At 30.2% G+C, this 16,312-nt stretch overlaps 1 protein-coding gene across 1 annotated transcript; it reads left to right on the top strand.

Annotated features, from left to right (window-relative positions):
* Positions 1-5,200: 5,200 nt before the first annotated feature.
* Positions 5,201-12,067, top strand: LOC117176761. The gene is made up of 8 exons (XM_033367047.1): positions 5,201-5,533; positions 5,778-5,861; positions 6,528-6,693; positions 8,835-8,928; positions 9,009-9,160; positions 9,238-9,439; positions 11,534-11,613; positions 11,721-12,067. Exons 1-8 carry the CDS (start codon positions 5,413-5,415, stop codon positions 11,848-11,850), a joined length of 1,029 nt encoding a protein of 342 aa, XP_033222938.1. The 5' UTR covers positions 5,201-5,412; the 3' UTR covers positions 11,851-12,067.
* The last annotated feature ends 4,245 nt before the right edge of the window (positions 12,068-16,312 follow it).

Here is a 16,312-nt window from a genome sequence, read left to right as displayed (position 1 = left end):
GTAAGCTTCGACAAGCATTCGATGAGATTCTATCGCCGATTTACCCAAATGGAAACAGAAAATTAATGCTCCCCGCAAATCGTTGTTTGAAGGCACGTATTGGCAATACCGGTTTCATATGTATACACCTGGTATTATAAGCATTTATAACTTACAAATAACGATTAATTATAAGTATATCCGAAAATATTTATAAGAAATAACCGTGCTTTTAATTATTAATTTTTTTTTAGCAATACTTTTTCACAATTTATAGTAATGTCTTAACTGTAGTATACGCCGATAACATAATTCAGATTATATTATTCGTTAAAGTGACATGATAATTCGTAAATACAGTATCCAGGGACTGTACAGAATAAGGACTGGATCGGTAAAATCTACTGATCCGCAGGTCAGCACCACTTGAGAATCGGTACTAGTGACCATCATTGATAGTCATTCTTATTTGCCTATAATTGTAACGTTTACTGAACTGTCATGTTGTCCAAATACGTACTAGGAAGATCGGTAGATTTAACTTGGTTTTCAGTGAAATGTAAGGTTCTTTCTCTGCGTGTAGAATGATTGGCCGCGTAAGGAATTTGCCCAATTTAAAAATTTATAGAAAATACTATAAGCGCGTCGAACGAAATTCTAAAATATAAAAATAATTAATAAATCTTAAAAAGATTCAAATTACATTAAAAATGTGGTAAAATACATTATTTGTAAGCCAAAGTGACAAACAATTTTATATATAGTTAATCAAAAGTTTAAACAATTTTGAACGAATTTTTGCTAATATAAATTATAATAATATATATTATATTTCACTAATAATTTAATAGAAATTTCTCATTTACTCAGCCCATTATTGCACGATTCTTTTTAAATATTTTTACAAACACGGACAAATCCATTTATTTAAAAAAAAGGATTATCTACAATTTAAAACAATTAAAAGTTCTAATAAGAATTTGACAAACGTAACAGAATTCACGCCTGGTGTCAATGACAATTACGACAGCCTATGCAAAGATAAGTTTTTTTATTACAAAATTTCTGCCAGATTTTTTAGGATTTTAAGGGATTTCAGCGGCTTCGAGTTTGTTTTTATTGATTTTACGGGATATTATGGGGTTTTTCAAATATAATTTCAATGGTTTATAAAGAACTTATGAGCAGGAATTGAGAGGAAATGTCTTGTTTTACGTAATTTAACGGGATTTTTTAATATTTTGGTGAATCTCAGAGGATTAAAAAAAACTTCCTGGGCATTTGAAAAGATTTCCATAAATTTGCAATTGACTTCAATAATTCGAAGGTGTGGCAAAAAATTTTCAAGATAGGAACACAGTAAACTCCAGGAATAAATTTTATCTTTAAATTGGACAAAAACGTTGCAGCACGATTATCTGATGAAAGATCAAATTTATCTGACGAAAATAATTATTTGACATATGTGATATGTCAAACGGCTGCGTCTAGGTTCAGCGAAAAAATTTCCTCCATAAATTTGAAAATCCTCGCCGTATATTCGTTTGTTAAATCATCCCACTTTATTTAAATTATTTTAACCACAAAATCATTCACCTACACTTGAATAATACATAGGCTGCACTTTGGTTAGTTTATGCTATATAGTGTTTGTTTACATTTTTCGAATTCTTCATTAGAGACGACAGAAACTAAAGGTTTGTTTAACTAAAGTAAAGGACTGAACTTGGCTGAGTGTTCTCTATAAAATAAAAACTTACCAATGTGCAGCCTATTTGTTCTGTAAGTGTAGGTATATGATTTTTTGGTTAAAATCATTTAAATAAAGTGAGACGATTAGAAAAATTATTGCCACAAGAATTTTCAAATTTATGGAGGAAATTTTTTCGGTGAACCTAGACATAGCCTTTTGACATATCACATCTGTGAAATAGTTACTTTCGTCAGTTAAATTTTATCTTTCGTCAGAAAAACGTTCGGCGGCATTCTTATACAATTTTAAGATAAAATTTATTCCTGGGATTTACTGTGAAAAAAAATGAAACTCTAATATTTTTAAAGGGACAGAATCTTACAGTCTAAACTTTAATGAATTTGAAAGACCAAAAGAAACCAAAATACGGCATAAAGAATTCTCAAAATCTCTACCCATAATGGCATTTCAACTGACTCAGTCATTGAGTGTGGCACAACAAATTTACTTCATTTATTTTCACTAAAAATGTAATATAAATTTCTCATCTACTCAGTCCATTCTTGCGTAATTTTTTCTAAATATTTTTACATATACCAACAATTTTATTTATTTTATTCATTGAAAAAATGTATGCATTTTCTCATCTAATACTACCCAGATGAAGGCTGGTACCCTCCTCAGTAGACAGCACAAACCAGCCATGCATTTTTTTATGTTTAAATTTCTATCCCTCTGACGCTATAATTTAACTCTTCACCCTATGAAAACTGGCTAATTATTTTTGACATGATTTTCTTTAACCGCAAAATATATTTTTCTCAATGAGTTAATAGTTGGGAGTGTACAATACAAACAATAGCGTAGCTTCGTAATGAATTAAAACATTCTTTAGCAAAAATCATGCTTCTGGAAAAGGTAAAGGTCAAATTTCAGGCAATGAATGGACACTAGATCTTTGGAATTCTAAATCTAGAGGGTTAAATGATCCTCAGGAAAGAAAATTACGAGAAACAATACACGAAAGGAAGCTATATACAGGGTGTGCCGTCTAAATGTGGTCGATGAAAATATTGAATAACTTGAACAATTCTCAACAGATTTTCAAAAACTACCTATTTATGTTTATCAAATTTGAAGGTTTACAATTTTTCCATTCAGTTTCCAAAAACAACATCGATCAAATGACCACCTACATTGCGGATACAAAATTCAGCTCTTTTTCTGGCATTTTTCATGACATTTGCCAACATCTCGGGCGATATCTCGAATATTGTCCTTAAGCTCGTCTAAAGTCGTCGGTCTGTTGGTCTGTTAATCGGTTGAAATCTGTCAAAGTTATTCAATATTTCCATCGGCCACATTTAGATAGTGCACCCTGTGTATATTATGTGTTCCTGAAATAAGGAAAAAGGGATGCGACAGTAGAATAATAGAAAATGGGCACTTAAAAAGTGGAGTCGAACTATGGTCAGGACTAGATAGCGAATCATACAGTTTCCAAGTGGTTAGTCTGATTATGAATGAGAGAGCAACACGGCCTGTTAAGGGGCATTGATAGATGGAGAGATATTTAGGCGTATGAAAAAGGGTAAGAAGGGTATCAGCAGGGAAGAATTCATTGCTATAAGTAAAAATATATCAAATGAAGCTTGCACCCACAGTGCGGTACGATAGCGAGACATCGACATACCAAGAAAAGTATAAGAGTAAAATTACGTGGATGGCATGCAATAACTGCGCAATTTGTGCGGTAAAATGCTAATGAAGAAAGTCAGTGGTGAGAGAATTCTCAAAGAATATGGTGTAGAGAAGACACTATTTGACAAGTATGAAAGACATTTCTTCTAACGATTATATACTCGTTAGCTTTGCTTGCAGGGGTGGCATCTGACAATGAAGGAAGTTAATCTGACATCATGTATTAAACATTTGAAGATCTAAATTAGTCTGGTGTTAAACTCATTCTGCATCCGAAAATCTTCAAACTTGTATTTTTAATGGCAGCAATGCGTAGATCATTTCAATTAGGTACTATTTCGATTTTTTAGGTAGTTTCGGTGAACAAGTTGTCCAACAGCAATTCCGATTTTCATATTGTTATTCAAGATCAGTTCAAGGAGACAGTTTCGTATATTCAAGACACTGGATAAGTAACGAATCTCGAAAGTCCCCTAATTTTTATACTTTTCCACGGATACCTGCTTTCTATTGCTGTCTACTCTCCTGAAGTTCTACTGTATTTCAGTAGGAAATACTTCAGTGGGCTAGGCAAAAAAAAGTTTAATGAAAAGCACGGTATCATTGATATCCTTTAGCAGAAATATAATATAGCTTCTGTACAGAAGAATATACATTAAATATAAGAAGATAGCATTTTTTATAAAGATTAAAAAACTTTCTGTTGCAATTGCAAAGCTTTCATTAAAATCACAGACTCAAGAATATTTTTTGGAAATCTGTAAAGTTCCATTCCGATTTTCGTGCATTCCGATTTCTTACGTACAATTATTGACTTCAGATAATTTAAAGAGAACTGTTCGTTTTCCGTTCAAAATAACCCCTGTATTTTAGCAGAGTAATACAATATACAGCCAATTTTTGCAAAACATTGCTGATTTTATTTTTTATGTAAAATTAAAATAATCCATAAATAGCGGATGATTAATTAAAACAAGCAGTACATTTGAAAAAAATGGTTTGCGAAACCACGAAAGATTCTTTTTGAATTCTAGTAAAAATCTAGTAGATGTAGGTACTTAACTAAATAATATGACAATGGCTGTTTCCTAAAGTAATATAATCCAATAACAATTAAAGTAAAAAAAGCAATTTTCTACAAAAATCGGCTAAAGAGATTTCTAAATATATTTTTTAAATTGTGCCGAAATTCAGGGAAAACCTTAGCACCAAAAAGAGACATTTTTTAGGGAAGACATTATAGAAAAAAAAAATTTGTTTTGCCAATTTAATTAATATATTAATCATCGCCATCATACAATCAAATAAATGAATAATTCTAAAAGCATAATTAAGCATTTTTTACATTTTTTAAATCCGTGAATTTGAATAATGATTGAAACTAATTTTTATTTTACTTTCATGCTTAAAACTCAGTGCATATTATATTAATATTTTCAATAAAAGATATTTATCTAAAATTAATAAAAATGATAATTAGAAGTTTGATTTCAATCTGTATAAAATCAGTATTATAAAAGTTACTTTTACAGGTGAGAAGACATTGTTATTTAATTTTATATATTTTTTTACATTTAAGTATGCTCGACAAAGTTCCTTGACTTTAAACTAAATACAATGAAATTTCCAGGGATTTCCAGACATACAAAAATTCCCTTACGATTCTAGATTTTCCAGGTGAGTAGACACCCTATATATAAAAGTTCAATACTCAAAATGAAGAAACTGAGAAAAATTATCGTTAACTACGTATTGCAAACAATTTAAAAACTCGATTTAAAAAAATTAACAATAAACCAGACTCAAATAGAACCTCCAAGTGTCAAAAAGAGGTACGACGAGTTATTTTACGCCGGACAGTCAGATTCTCTTTTTACTCTAGGTTCTTAGGGATGTATTTTGAAAAAATTAGAGGATAAAAACATTTTAAAATGTTAAAAGAGCAAATAAAATTTTTTTCTTAAGTATTTACGGAAGTTATTAGTTTTCTACGGAGATTAGTTTGCTGTGAAAATCATCACAAGTGACGCTGACGCAAAATGTCAATCAGAAGTTATAAGACAGACCATAGTTCACAAGAAAGTTGCACTACTTTTCAATGTCCAATTTATTATTATTCTGCTCACTTACAAGAAATGTCCAGTTTACCATCAGAAAGAGGTAAAAAAACTTGTTATTTAATAAAAAAATTAATAGTTCATACAGAAATCTTTAAAATACCAAGAAAAAAATTAGTTAACCTCTATCAAAAATTTATAATTTATACTATTTAAAAGACGCAAGTGATTTTTTATTAGACGAAATTAATTTTGCACAATAATAGATTCGAATTTAAAAATGGTTTTCTCGTTATTAATTCTATTTTACTTAAAATAAATTTTTTCCCCAATTATTTTGCCCTAAGGTTCACACACGCTAAGTACAAGAAGCTCTTCCGGCCGATCAACCCCAAAATACAATACATCCCTCGATTTATCATTCAAAGAAGGTATGCTCTTAAAAATATTTTTTGTAAAAATATATTAAATGAAATGAATAGACTTTATTCAAATAAAATAGTATGTTGAAAAATGAGAAAAGTCATCTTTTCTAATTTCAAAATCAAGATATATATCAAATCACACAAGTTTATACGAGCAAAAATACTTGTGCTTAAAACTGTTGCAATTTTCAAGAGGCTTGGTTGGTGAAAATTGAAAGTTCCGTTAAAGTTAGGAAGTAAGTTCAAAATGATTTTTACCCACCTCCTCCTTCAATCACAAGAGAAAAACTTTAGTGATTTTTTTCTAAAAATAGAAAAAGTATATGAGGTTTGATTATTTTATGAAAAATTTAAACTGGTTAATTAATTAAATATTACTCAGTTCATTATCCATCAAAATCAATTCTATTCAGAATTGAAGTCTGACAACAAATCTCTGTATCTACTTCAAATCCGGTAGTATAATTATTACATATCCAGCCATAATGTCTGGCTATATATGTTTATTCTACTTGTTTCATATATTTTAATACTAAGCTATGCTTATTTTTCAGAACAGTATTTTCATTCAAACTAGAATTAATTGTACATTCAGAATAAAAGTATTATTTTGTATTATTTTTAATCACTCTTTTATATTACATTATTATTTTTTTTAATATTTCATTACAGGACGAGGTGATCCACAATTTCCTTCTATAGAAATGCAAATGGGAATGATTAATGGTATGAACGTTCAAGATTCGTCGAAAAATTTTAATTCAATAATTGGAAAAATTAGAATGCTCGAAGATGAAAATACAGTCACTAAGAAGCGAAATCAATGCCTTTTTTTAGAGTAAGTTTAAATAGAAAAATGTTGATTTCTGAATTAAATATTATAAGAATAAAAGTATCTCAATTATGTGTGAGATGTATTTTTTTTTCTTTTCCAAGACACTGTTGATCCAATAATGTCAGATTTTCATTATCCTATTTTTTAATTGAAAGAACGAATGTATCGTTGGATTCTTTATCTCTCAAATATTTTTAGAAAAATAGTAGACAATAACTAGATAAACCTAGATAATCACGGGTATCATCAATAATTATATGTATGTATTTAAAATAGACAGGAATACAACATTTCAGAAAGTCCCACAAAATTATTGAGAATAATTTACCATTATGACTGTTGATTCTTGCGCTTCGCGCTTGATATTATATTTATCTCGCGTCTATGTATGGTCTATATATATATATATATATATATATACCTATATATAACCACCTATCTCACGGTTGTGAGACGTGGTTGTGGCTGAAATTTTACCGCGATTTCGCGGGAAGCGGGTGCAATTTTTCAGATTAGCACCTGCTCCCGGCGAAATCCTGCGGTTATCCTTAAGACAAATTTTTAATTATATGTATATATATATATATATTTCCCCACCCTTGTGCACAGACTTTTTAAAACTAAAGGTCAATGCATCGACAACAGTAACTTAGTGATTGTTAATTCTGTTTTGTTAAAGCTCCTTTGGCTTTAACGAACATATTCTCATCACGTATCTCGTGTTTCGCACTCGAGTTTATCCCTCAAATTTTATATCATTTTCATAAATGTATATTATTACAATTCATAACATGCATTAGCATTACAACACAAGTAGTTTCATAGTCTTGTATAAAATAAATGCATATTCTTTTTTTTTAACTTTTGTTATTAAACATTTTATTGCAACTTCTGCCGTTTTTTCCAAAACTCAATTTGTGCATTTCCAATTTTATTTCCACACTTTAAATGTTACACATGCGGTCTACACAGCAGCCTGACTGTTTTTTAACTTCTGAATTATATCGCTAACCTCAGTGACCCACACTTTGTCAATTGAATTTTCTATCAAAACTTAACCAGTTATTTTGATAATCTTGTAGGTGATTCAAAATCAACATGTTTTTTCTCTCGCCTTTTTTTCATATTGTGCGATATTTAGCTGACAATGTTCATTTTCGTGTTTTTTGAAATTTTTTAAATGCTATAACTCTGGTAATTTTTGGTTTTGGGGAAAAAAAATCATTAAGGTAAATTGTTTGTCTTTTCGAATACTATGAACATCCATACAGAGAATTTTTGAAAAAAAGTGATCTAATAGAATAATTTTTTCACAAGTCATCGTGTTGACAGACAGACATACATAGACATACATACACAAATCCAATACCTTCTCTGATGAGAATGTAATAAATTAAAAAAGAAATAAGTTTATAGTCAATCGAACTTTGCTGTTTGCTTTAAAAATCAACATAAGAAGATACATTAGACCTTGCCGATTTTATAAAGATAAATACAAAAAAAAAAGTAATCTGGTATACCAGATTTACTTAGACACAGGTTTTCCCATTCCAAAATATTTTATCTTACATACAAAAATATCTTTAGGGCTTACAATGCAACTGTATCGTGCTTGCGCAAAAAATAATTTAACCTTTTCAGGCACATATTTTTAACAACTAAATTTCTTGATACTATGTGCATTGGGGCTTTAGGATCACAATAAAATGGATTGATATTTTTCATAATTTTCTAAATAAAATTTGCGTATATAACAACCTGGAACATGTTTGTAATTTTAGGTTTTAACATTTTTTAATTAAAAATCATGTACACTCATGCCTTCAAAAGTATAGATTTTGGTGCGCATTTTCAAGTATCATAGCTTTATTTAAATCAATCGTAGCTTCAAATAAAAAGGGGGAGGGGAGACTGGATAGAATATTATAGAATATAGGAATTATAGAAGATTTTGAAAAAATAGGGAACATAGGAGACTGACTGTGATCCCTACAGTTTTAATCTAAACTACATTTTGTAATACATCTTACTTTAACAAATATTTTTAATAAGAAATTTGCAACTTCTATTTATCAAATCAATTTTACTTCTAATAATCAAACTGTAACAAATTATATAAAATTGATTTCTGTTGTTTACCGCAGAAAAGAAATGGAGGTAAAAAAAAGAATAAAGTTCGAAAGCAGAGTTGCAGAATTAGAAAGAGCTCTTCAAGAAGAACAAGCAAAAACGCAACCAGTAGTTTACTTTCTCTAAAACACTTTTTTTTTGTTCACAAAAAAAATTGAAATATTTAATTTCACATTATTTAAATGTAGGAAAGGGACATTTCTTGTACAAAAGATGCAGAAACTTCACCAATAAATTCGATATGTTCGGATGAAGGAGTACAAGTTTGGACAGTTTGTAGAGCTTGCAAAAGAGAATTACAAAGTCAAGAAAATAAAGAACCAGTCATAACCATGACAAAGTTGGTGAATTAAAATTGTAATCTGATGATAAAAAAAATCGCCCCAATTTAATTCATTTTGTGAACGAAAATTTCAGATCCGAACTGGAAAAGCTAGAAAAGGATATGATGGTTTTAAGAGACAATGTCCTTTCAACAGAAGAGGGTTTGGAAAGAGCTAAAAATAGAGAACAAAATTATCGTGAACAAATTGCTCGACTTTTTGTGGAAGCAGATTCTGCTCGAACACTTTGTAAAACTCGTTTAGAAGAAATAAGAACTTTAGCTCAGGCTTTATCGGTGAAAAAACTTAACCTAACTAATTAAAAATTAAAAATAGTTATTATAAAGAGTTGCTAGAAAATCTCCATTTCGAAATTCACTGACTTTTCCCTGATCAGTCAAAATTTTTCTTTTAGATATAACAGCAACCTTACACCTAGAATACCAATAATTTTAATGCATAAAAATTTTTATTTCTAAATTTATTTTATGTATTTATAGTGTCAAAAGTCATACATAATTTTATAAGGTTTCATCGACGAATAACATAAGACATACGTAGCATACATAAATTTTCAAACAAAAAGTTTGAGTTTTCAACTCAAGGAGATCGATTTTACACCAACAATTGAAGAATTAAATTTATAGTTGAAAAAAATTCGTTTTTAAACAAGGAAAATAGGAATTTTCAACGAAAGAGTTTAAACTTTTGCCAAAGCGATGAATCTTCGATAAGAAGAAAAAGTTAAAAAGTGCATTTTTAACGAAGAAGATTAATTTTTTATCAACGAAGATAAACTTTCGTAAAAATAAAATATTTATGTTTTCAGTTTAAAAAAATTAATTTACAATTTTCAAACAATATTATCATAAAAAAGAATTACTTTTTAAGCAAAAAGATCAAATTTGAACCTAGAAGATTAACTTTCTATCAATAAAGAATCATTTTTAACAAAATACATGAATTTTCAAGCAAATATTGGAATTTTATAGGCCATTTTAAATCTATTAATTACATTTTCAACGAGAGAAATAAATGTTAAAAGTAAAAATGAATTAATATATTAATATTCGAGAAAAACACGAATTTTCAAAAAAATACTTGAATTTTCATATAAGGAAGATTAATTTTTAACGAACCATGAAATAGTTCAATTTTCAGGTTAAAAAAATATATGTTTCAACCAAAAATAAAAATTTTCAAACAAAAAAATAATACTTTTGAACGAAAAACGTGTTTCCAACTAAAATGATCCCTCACAGCATGAGATATCGGCGGGATATCTTATTTATCTCCGAGGATATCGTGGACATATCCCAGGAAATTCTAGGGATATCGGAAATAATATCGTATAGGGCGAAAATCTCAATATCCCTAGAATGTCCCAAGGATATTTCAGAAAATCCTCAGAATATCCCATTCAGATATATTCCATTATGACTGTCAGTGTGCGAAAACTGTCGCGCAGTATTAAATGACACTTTAACAAAAGTCCACAATTTCTCGATTATTCGTGTCAAATTATGGTCGTAATTTAAATTATACAAACCAACGCGGTACATATTAGTTTGATTCTTTGTTTTGTATCATAAAAACTGATTTTGCCGTTGAAAAGTCCGATTTGTAGACCGCGCAATTTAGATTTTACAGATGCAATAACAGCCAACTTTTAAATTTTTAGTAATTAACTTGTTTTTTATTTTAAGTAGGATGTTTTTGGTGATGAAAATTATTCGCGTTAATAATCTTTTGATAATCATACTGAGATAGGATTTTAAAAGAAACCGAATTTTCGAGATTTGTACAAAGTGGTTTTTTGTCAAACGGATGTTGGAGAATATGGATGTTTTCAGGCATTCTACGTATTTTAATAAATATGCATTTCAGAAATATTAGCTTCCATTGCCAAAATTGCATATATCCCACACAGGGCATTGGGTGGATATCGTACGAGGCGGAAATCTCGATATCCTTGGAATATGTCACGGATAAATCGGGAGATTTTTGGAACATTTTTCAGGATATCCCATATCCTGCCGAGATATCCTAGGAATATGCCAAGGATATCATTTTGTTGTGAGGGATGAATCATCAACAAAAGAATGACTCTTTAACAAAGTGTTCCATTTTCAACTAAGAGGTTGAATTTGTAACCAAAACTAGATGAATTTTCAACCCAAAAAGGCAAATTTGCAACCCAAAAATGACTTCTAAGCCAAATTGTTGAATTTTCAACCAAAAAAGTAATATAATTAACTTGAGCTTCAATTTATAGAAAATTCCCTGACACTCCCTGACCAGTTTTAAATTCCCCGACTTTGTGGAATTCCCTGACCTTTAGAAACTCTCTCATTAATCTAAATAAAAAATCGTATAACTCTTCATTGCAGGACAAAGAACTGGAGGCGAAAAATTTAGAAAAAAAAATGAAAGACATGGGAAAGTTGATAATAAAGCTGAATAAGCAAAGGTTTGCAAATTATTCTCTACCGAATTGACATAGTACACGATGTTTTCAAAAATGTTTTAACAATATTACAATAGAGTCCGTATTATTTCATCAAATTTACATTGCAGAAATATTGAGGAAACTTGCCAGTTAGAAAACAAATTTATTGCGGAAATAAGTGAAAAGGAGCAAAAGTGGATCGAGGATATTGAACGACGACTTCGCAGTACGAATAACAAAACAAAAAACAAAAGATAAAGCACCCTCAAGTCAGCAAACTACTCCCCGTAAAGTCAAAATTAAAGGGCGTGACAGAGAATTATGAACAGAATGCTAAAGCTTATAAAAACTGTAAATCCTTCAAAAGTATTAATGATGTACTCTTCAAAAAAGGGAAAAGTGTCCGGTGGCAATGTATTTGTCGTTGTGATAATTTATCAATTTTATAAATAATTGTACCAAATTTTGTAAATAAATAATAAAAGACTTCTTTACTTTAATATGCTCTGAACAAAAAATATTACCAATTTGGTCACTTAAACTTAAAACGAATGCAAGGCTATTTCCCGGTTTCCCGGTCAAAAATTACGTTTTTCCCAGTTAACTTTTACGCGTTTATAATAACATATACTAATTAATAATTGCTTTATTATATACATTTTAAATGAAATTAAACATTTAAGAACTCCAAGGTAAAATATATAATGTAAATGAGTGTATGTATTATTTCAGACTTCACTGACTTTCGCCAAAATAGTGGACTTTTCAATAAAAAAACTGGGTATTCTATAGCTAAGAAGTCAAACATTTTCGAAAACATTCGACTTTTAAACCCGAAAAAAGAATTTTCAATAAAAAAACTAGAATTTATTTTCAAACAATTAAATTTTCAACATACAAAGACTAATTTTCAACCAAGTTATCGAATTTTCAAACAAAAAATATTAAACATCAACCAAAAACTGCTGAATTTTTTAACAAATAGTCGAATTTTAAGAGAAAAAGAAACTAATCTTTCAGAAAACTTGCCTGATCTTTTTTCAATTAAGAAAGGTTAATTATTAATCCAAACAACGAATTTTATATCCATAAAGACGAATATTTAACAAAACAGTTGAATTTTTGACGAAAAAGATTACTATTGAACAAAATAGTTGAAGTTTCAACAATCGAATTAAATTTTCAACCGAATAATAGGATTTTTAAACGAAAAAGATAAATTTTGGGCCAAAAATAAAATAGCAGACTTTTCAAATAAAAAGAATTTACCCTCGACCACAAGAGATACATTTTGAACCAAAAAATATTACATATAACAAAACATGAATTTGTTAATCCAAAAGAACGAATTTTATATCCAAAAAGACGAATATTGAACAAAACAGTTGAATTTTCGGAAAAAAATTACTTTTGAACAAAATAATTGAATTTTCAACAATCCAATTAAATTTTCAGCCAAATAGTAGAATTTTTAAGCGTAAAAGATGAATTCTGGGCCAAAAATAAAATATTAGACTATGCAATTTAAAAGAATTAAATTTAACTACAAAAGATACATTTTCAACCAAAAAATTACTTTTATAGCAAAACATGAATTTTTAATTCAAAGAACGGATTTTCTATAAAAAAAGATATGAATTACCAAAAAAGATGACATTTTAATCAAATAGTTGAATTTTCAACAATATAAATAATTTCGAACCAGTAGATTAATTCTAAACCTATAATATATAAGTATACATTTCCAATAAGAAGAATTCAAATTTCTAGTAAATAGTCGAATTTGTTTAACCAAGAGATTCATTCTAAACGAAAATTATAAATAGACTCATTACATAAAAAGAATTAACTTTCAACCAAAAAAGATGAATTCTTCACAAAATAGTTGAAATTTCCACGAAATAATTAAATTTCAGTCAAATAGTAGAATTATTAACCAAGAGTTATATCAAAATTATATCATAATTAAAGAAGATAAGAATTCAAATAATTATTTTAAAAAATGGTTAAAATCGAACTTTGGCAGATTTCGACAGATTTGTACGAATTTAGACGTATGTTTGGAGTAAATTAATCTTTTTGCTTAAAAATTCATCTTTTTTATTTGCAAACTCAACTTTTTGGTAGATAATTCTTAAATTTGATTGAAATTTCGTCTTTTTTGTTTAAAAATTATTTGTTTGTTTTTAATTCATCTTTTTTAGTTACAAAATTTAACTTTTTAGTTGAGAATTCTTGAATTTTGTTAAAAATTTCCTTTTTTCGGCTGAAAATTTATCTTTACCCGTGTGGAAAAAGCCCCGCTGAGATCTCTTAGGATGAGGGCCCCCGGCGGGGCCCGCATGGATGTTGCACGCGTAGAAATTCTAGGAGGGCCCCCGTCGAGGGCCCAGTTCTGTTGCCCTCACGGATAAACGATTCAAATTTCAAAGTCCAAAGGGAGAATATTTTTTCAACACAACTTTTAAGGTTGCATGAGTTCAGACTTACAAACAATGCATTTCTGTCAAAAATTGGATGACACTTTTTTGAAATTGGAACTCTTACAATATGGATGTTCCAAAGGGGCCCCCGCAGGGGACCCAGCTCGGTTGCCCTCACAGATCAACGATTCAAATTTCAAAGTCCAAAGGACTTATATTTTTTTGACATTACTAATTTTAAGGTTTCATGAGTTCAGACTCACAAATAATGATTTTCTGTCAAAAATTAAATAGCACTTTTCTGAAATTCGAACTCTCATAATATGGATGTTCCATAGGGGTCCCCACAGGGGACCCAGCTCGGTTGTCCTCACGTATCAACGATTCAAATTTCAAAGTCCAAAGGTTGAATATTTTTTTGACACCACAAATCTTATGGCTTCATGAGTTCAGACTTGCAAACAGCGAATTTCTGACAAAAATTCGATAACAATTTGTTTAAATTCGAACTCTGACAATATGGATGTTCCATAGAGACCCCCACTGGAAGCCCAGCTCGATTGCCCTCACTGATCAACGATTACAATTTCTAAGCCTGAAGGGTAAATATTTTTTATCCTAAGAAATGGACGTAAAAAATACGTTTTAAAATATGGTTCATGCATTCTAAAATTTTATAAAACTATAAATACATCTATCCCGAAAACAACTTTTTTCTGCTTTTTTTATGAGAAAATTCTAAGTTTTATCTTTTATGACAAATTGTAAATGTTAATAAAGAATTACATTTCTCTCCATTGTAAAAAGTTTTAAAGTATTCCACAACGTGAAAAACAAATATTACCCGAAGAAAAATGGTAATCGATTTAAATTATTTATGTCGGTTTAGCGCAGCGGTTAGCACTGCCGACTGCTAGGCGATAGATTTAGGGATAGATTATGTAGGTTCGATACCCCGTAGCGTTAGACATTTTATTTGTAATATAACGTTTAAAAATTTAATATGTGTATTCACTTTGAACAGGACTATTATTAACATCTGCAGAAAAAATACTCGCAATCAATTAATATTTATTTTTTAAATAACTTTTTTGTCATATGGTTAAGAGTATAGCAGTACGGTACTAGTTAACACTGACGTAGTACTGCCGCCCATGGTGAATTTCCTATTGGAATAGTACTGAGCTAGTAGCGATATCCAGTGCGGGCCCAACACTGACTGCCCAGTACAAAACAGTGTTATCATCCCAGAGATATGCCAGTACAGGTGCCAGCACTGGCAAAAAAAACAAGAGGGCTTACATGGTGGCAACCATGAGGGATCCATGAGGGAAGCCCATGTTGGGCCCCTGTGGATTAGCATGTCGTTTCCATAAGGAACCACGTCTGAATTGCCCTCATGGATTCCACAAGGCATGAGGGCAATCCATGTGGATCCTGACGGGGGCCACCTCCATTTTTCCACACGGGTATTGTTTAAAAATTTATTTTTTCTTAGTTAAAGATTTAAATACTAGATATGTTTTAAAGTTGGACTGCTTCCTTAGAAATGAATGTTTTGATTGATGATTCAAAATGTTAGTTAAAAATTCATCTCTTTGATTGAAAATTGAATTTTTTGTTGGAAATTCCTTTTTTTTCTATAAATGAACTTTTTTTATCAAAATTTCATACTTTTTATTTTATAATTCAACTGTTTTGTATAGAAACTTCAAATAGGCACATTTCAACACTTACTCTGAAAATCACTTCTTTATACTAATTGCTGATTTATTACTGAAGTTTATAATTCACCACACGGCCACGTAAACTATATAGACATAATTGCAATTTAACTTGCTATAATCACACACAAAAATCAGTATAAAGTAGAGGATTGCGCCGACATACTTTTGACATTCGGCAGCGATTTGAGCAATTTTGATCGGCGGCACGCCGATGCGCCGCCCTGTTTGCTATTTGGCGACAGCGGCGTGGCGTGAAGGTCTAGTTTAGTATTTTTGTTGGCATACAGCTTGGAAAATATAAAAATACGTAGGAACAAGAGATGAATTTCCATCATAAGATATTTATTTAAATCCGTTTATTTTAACTTCTAATTAGTCACAGGAATTTCTGCAACCAATCAAAAGCCACCGGATCATCCGGCGGGAAGGGATCCGTTACCATGTAAATATACCAAGATTACGTCGGCACGTTGATACACCAGCGCGCCGACGGTGCTGAATTCGAATCAGCGGCGGCGGCGGCATGGCGCGGCAGCCCAACCGTCTAGTATAAACGTTAAATCGGATCCT

Source organism: Belonocnema kinseyi, chromosome 7 (assembly GCF_010883055.1).
Source record: "Belonocnema kinseyi isolate 2016_QV_RU_SX_M_011 chromosome 7, B_treatae_v1, whole genome shotgun sequence".
NCBI classification, from domain to species: domain Eukaryota; kingdom Metazoa; phylum Arthropoda; class Insecta; order Hymenoptera; family Cynipidae; genus Belonocnema; species Belonocnema kinseyi.
The sequence above is the reverse complement of the archived record's forward strand: the minus strand, read 5'-3'. Positions and strand labels throughout refer to the sequence as shown.

Bases quoted from the DNA above. Each gene is read 5' to 3' on its own strand.
- LOC117176761 (XM_033367047.1), top strand. From the start codon at position 5,413: ATGTCAATCAGAAGTTATAAGACAGACCATAGTTCACAAGAAAGTTGC. The intron at 6,694-8,834 runs GTAAGTTTAAAT...TGTTTACCGCAG, and splicing joins AATCAATGCCTTTTTTTAGA to AAAAGAAATGGAGGTAAAAA. The intron at 8,929-9,008 runs GTAGTTTACTTT...ATTTAAATGTAG, and splicing joins AACAAGCAAAAACGCAACCA to GAAAGGGACATTTCTTGTAC.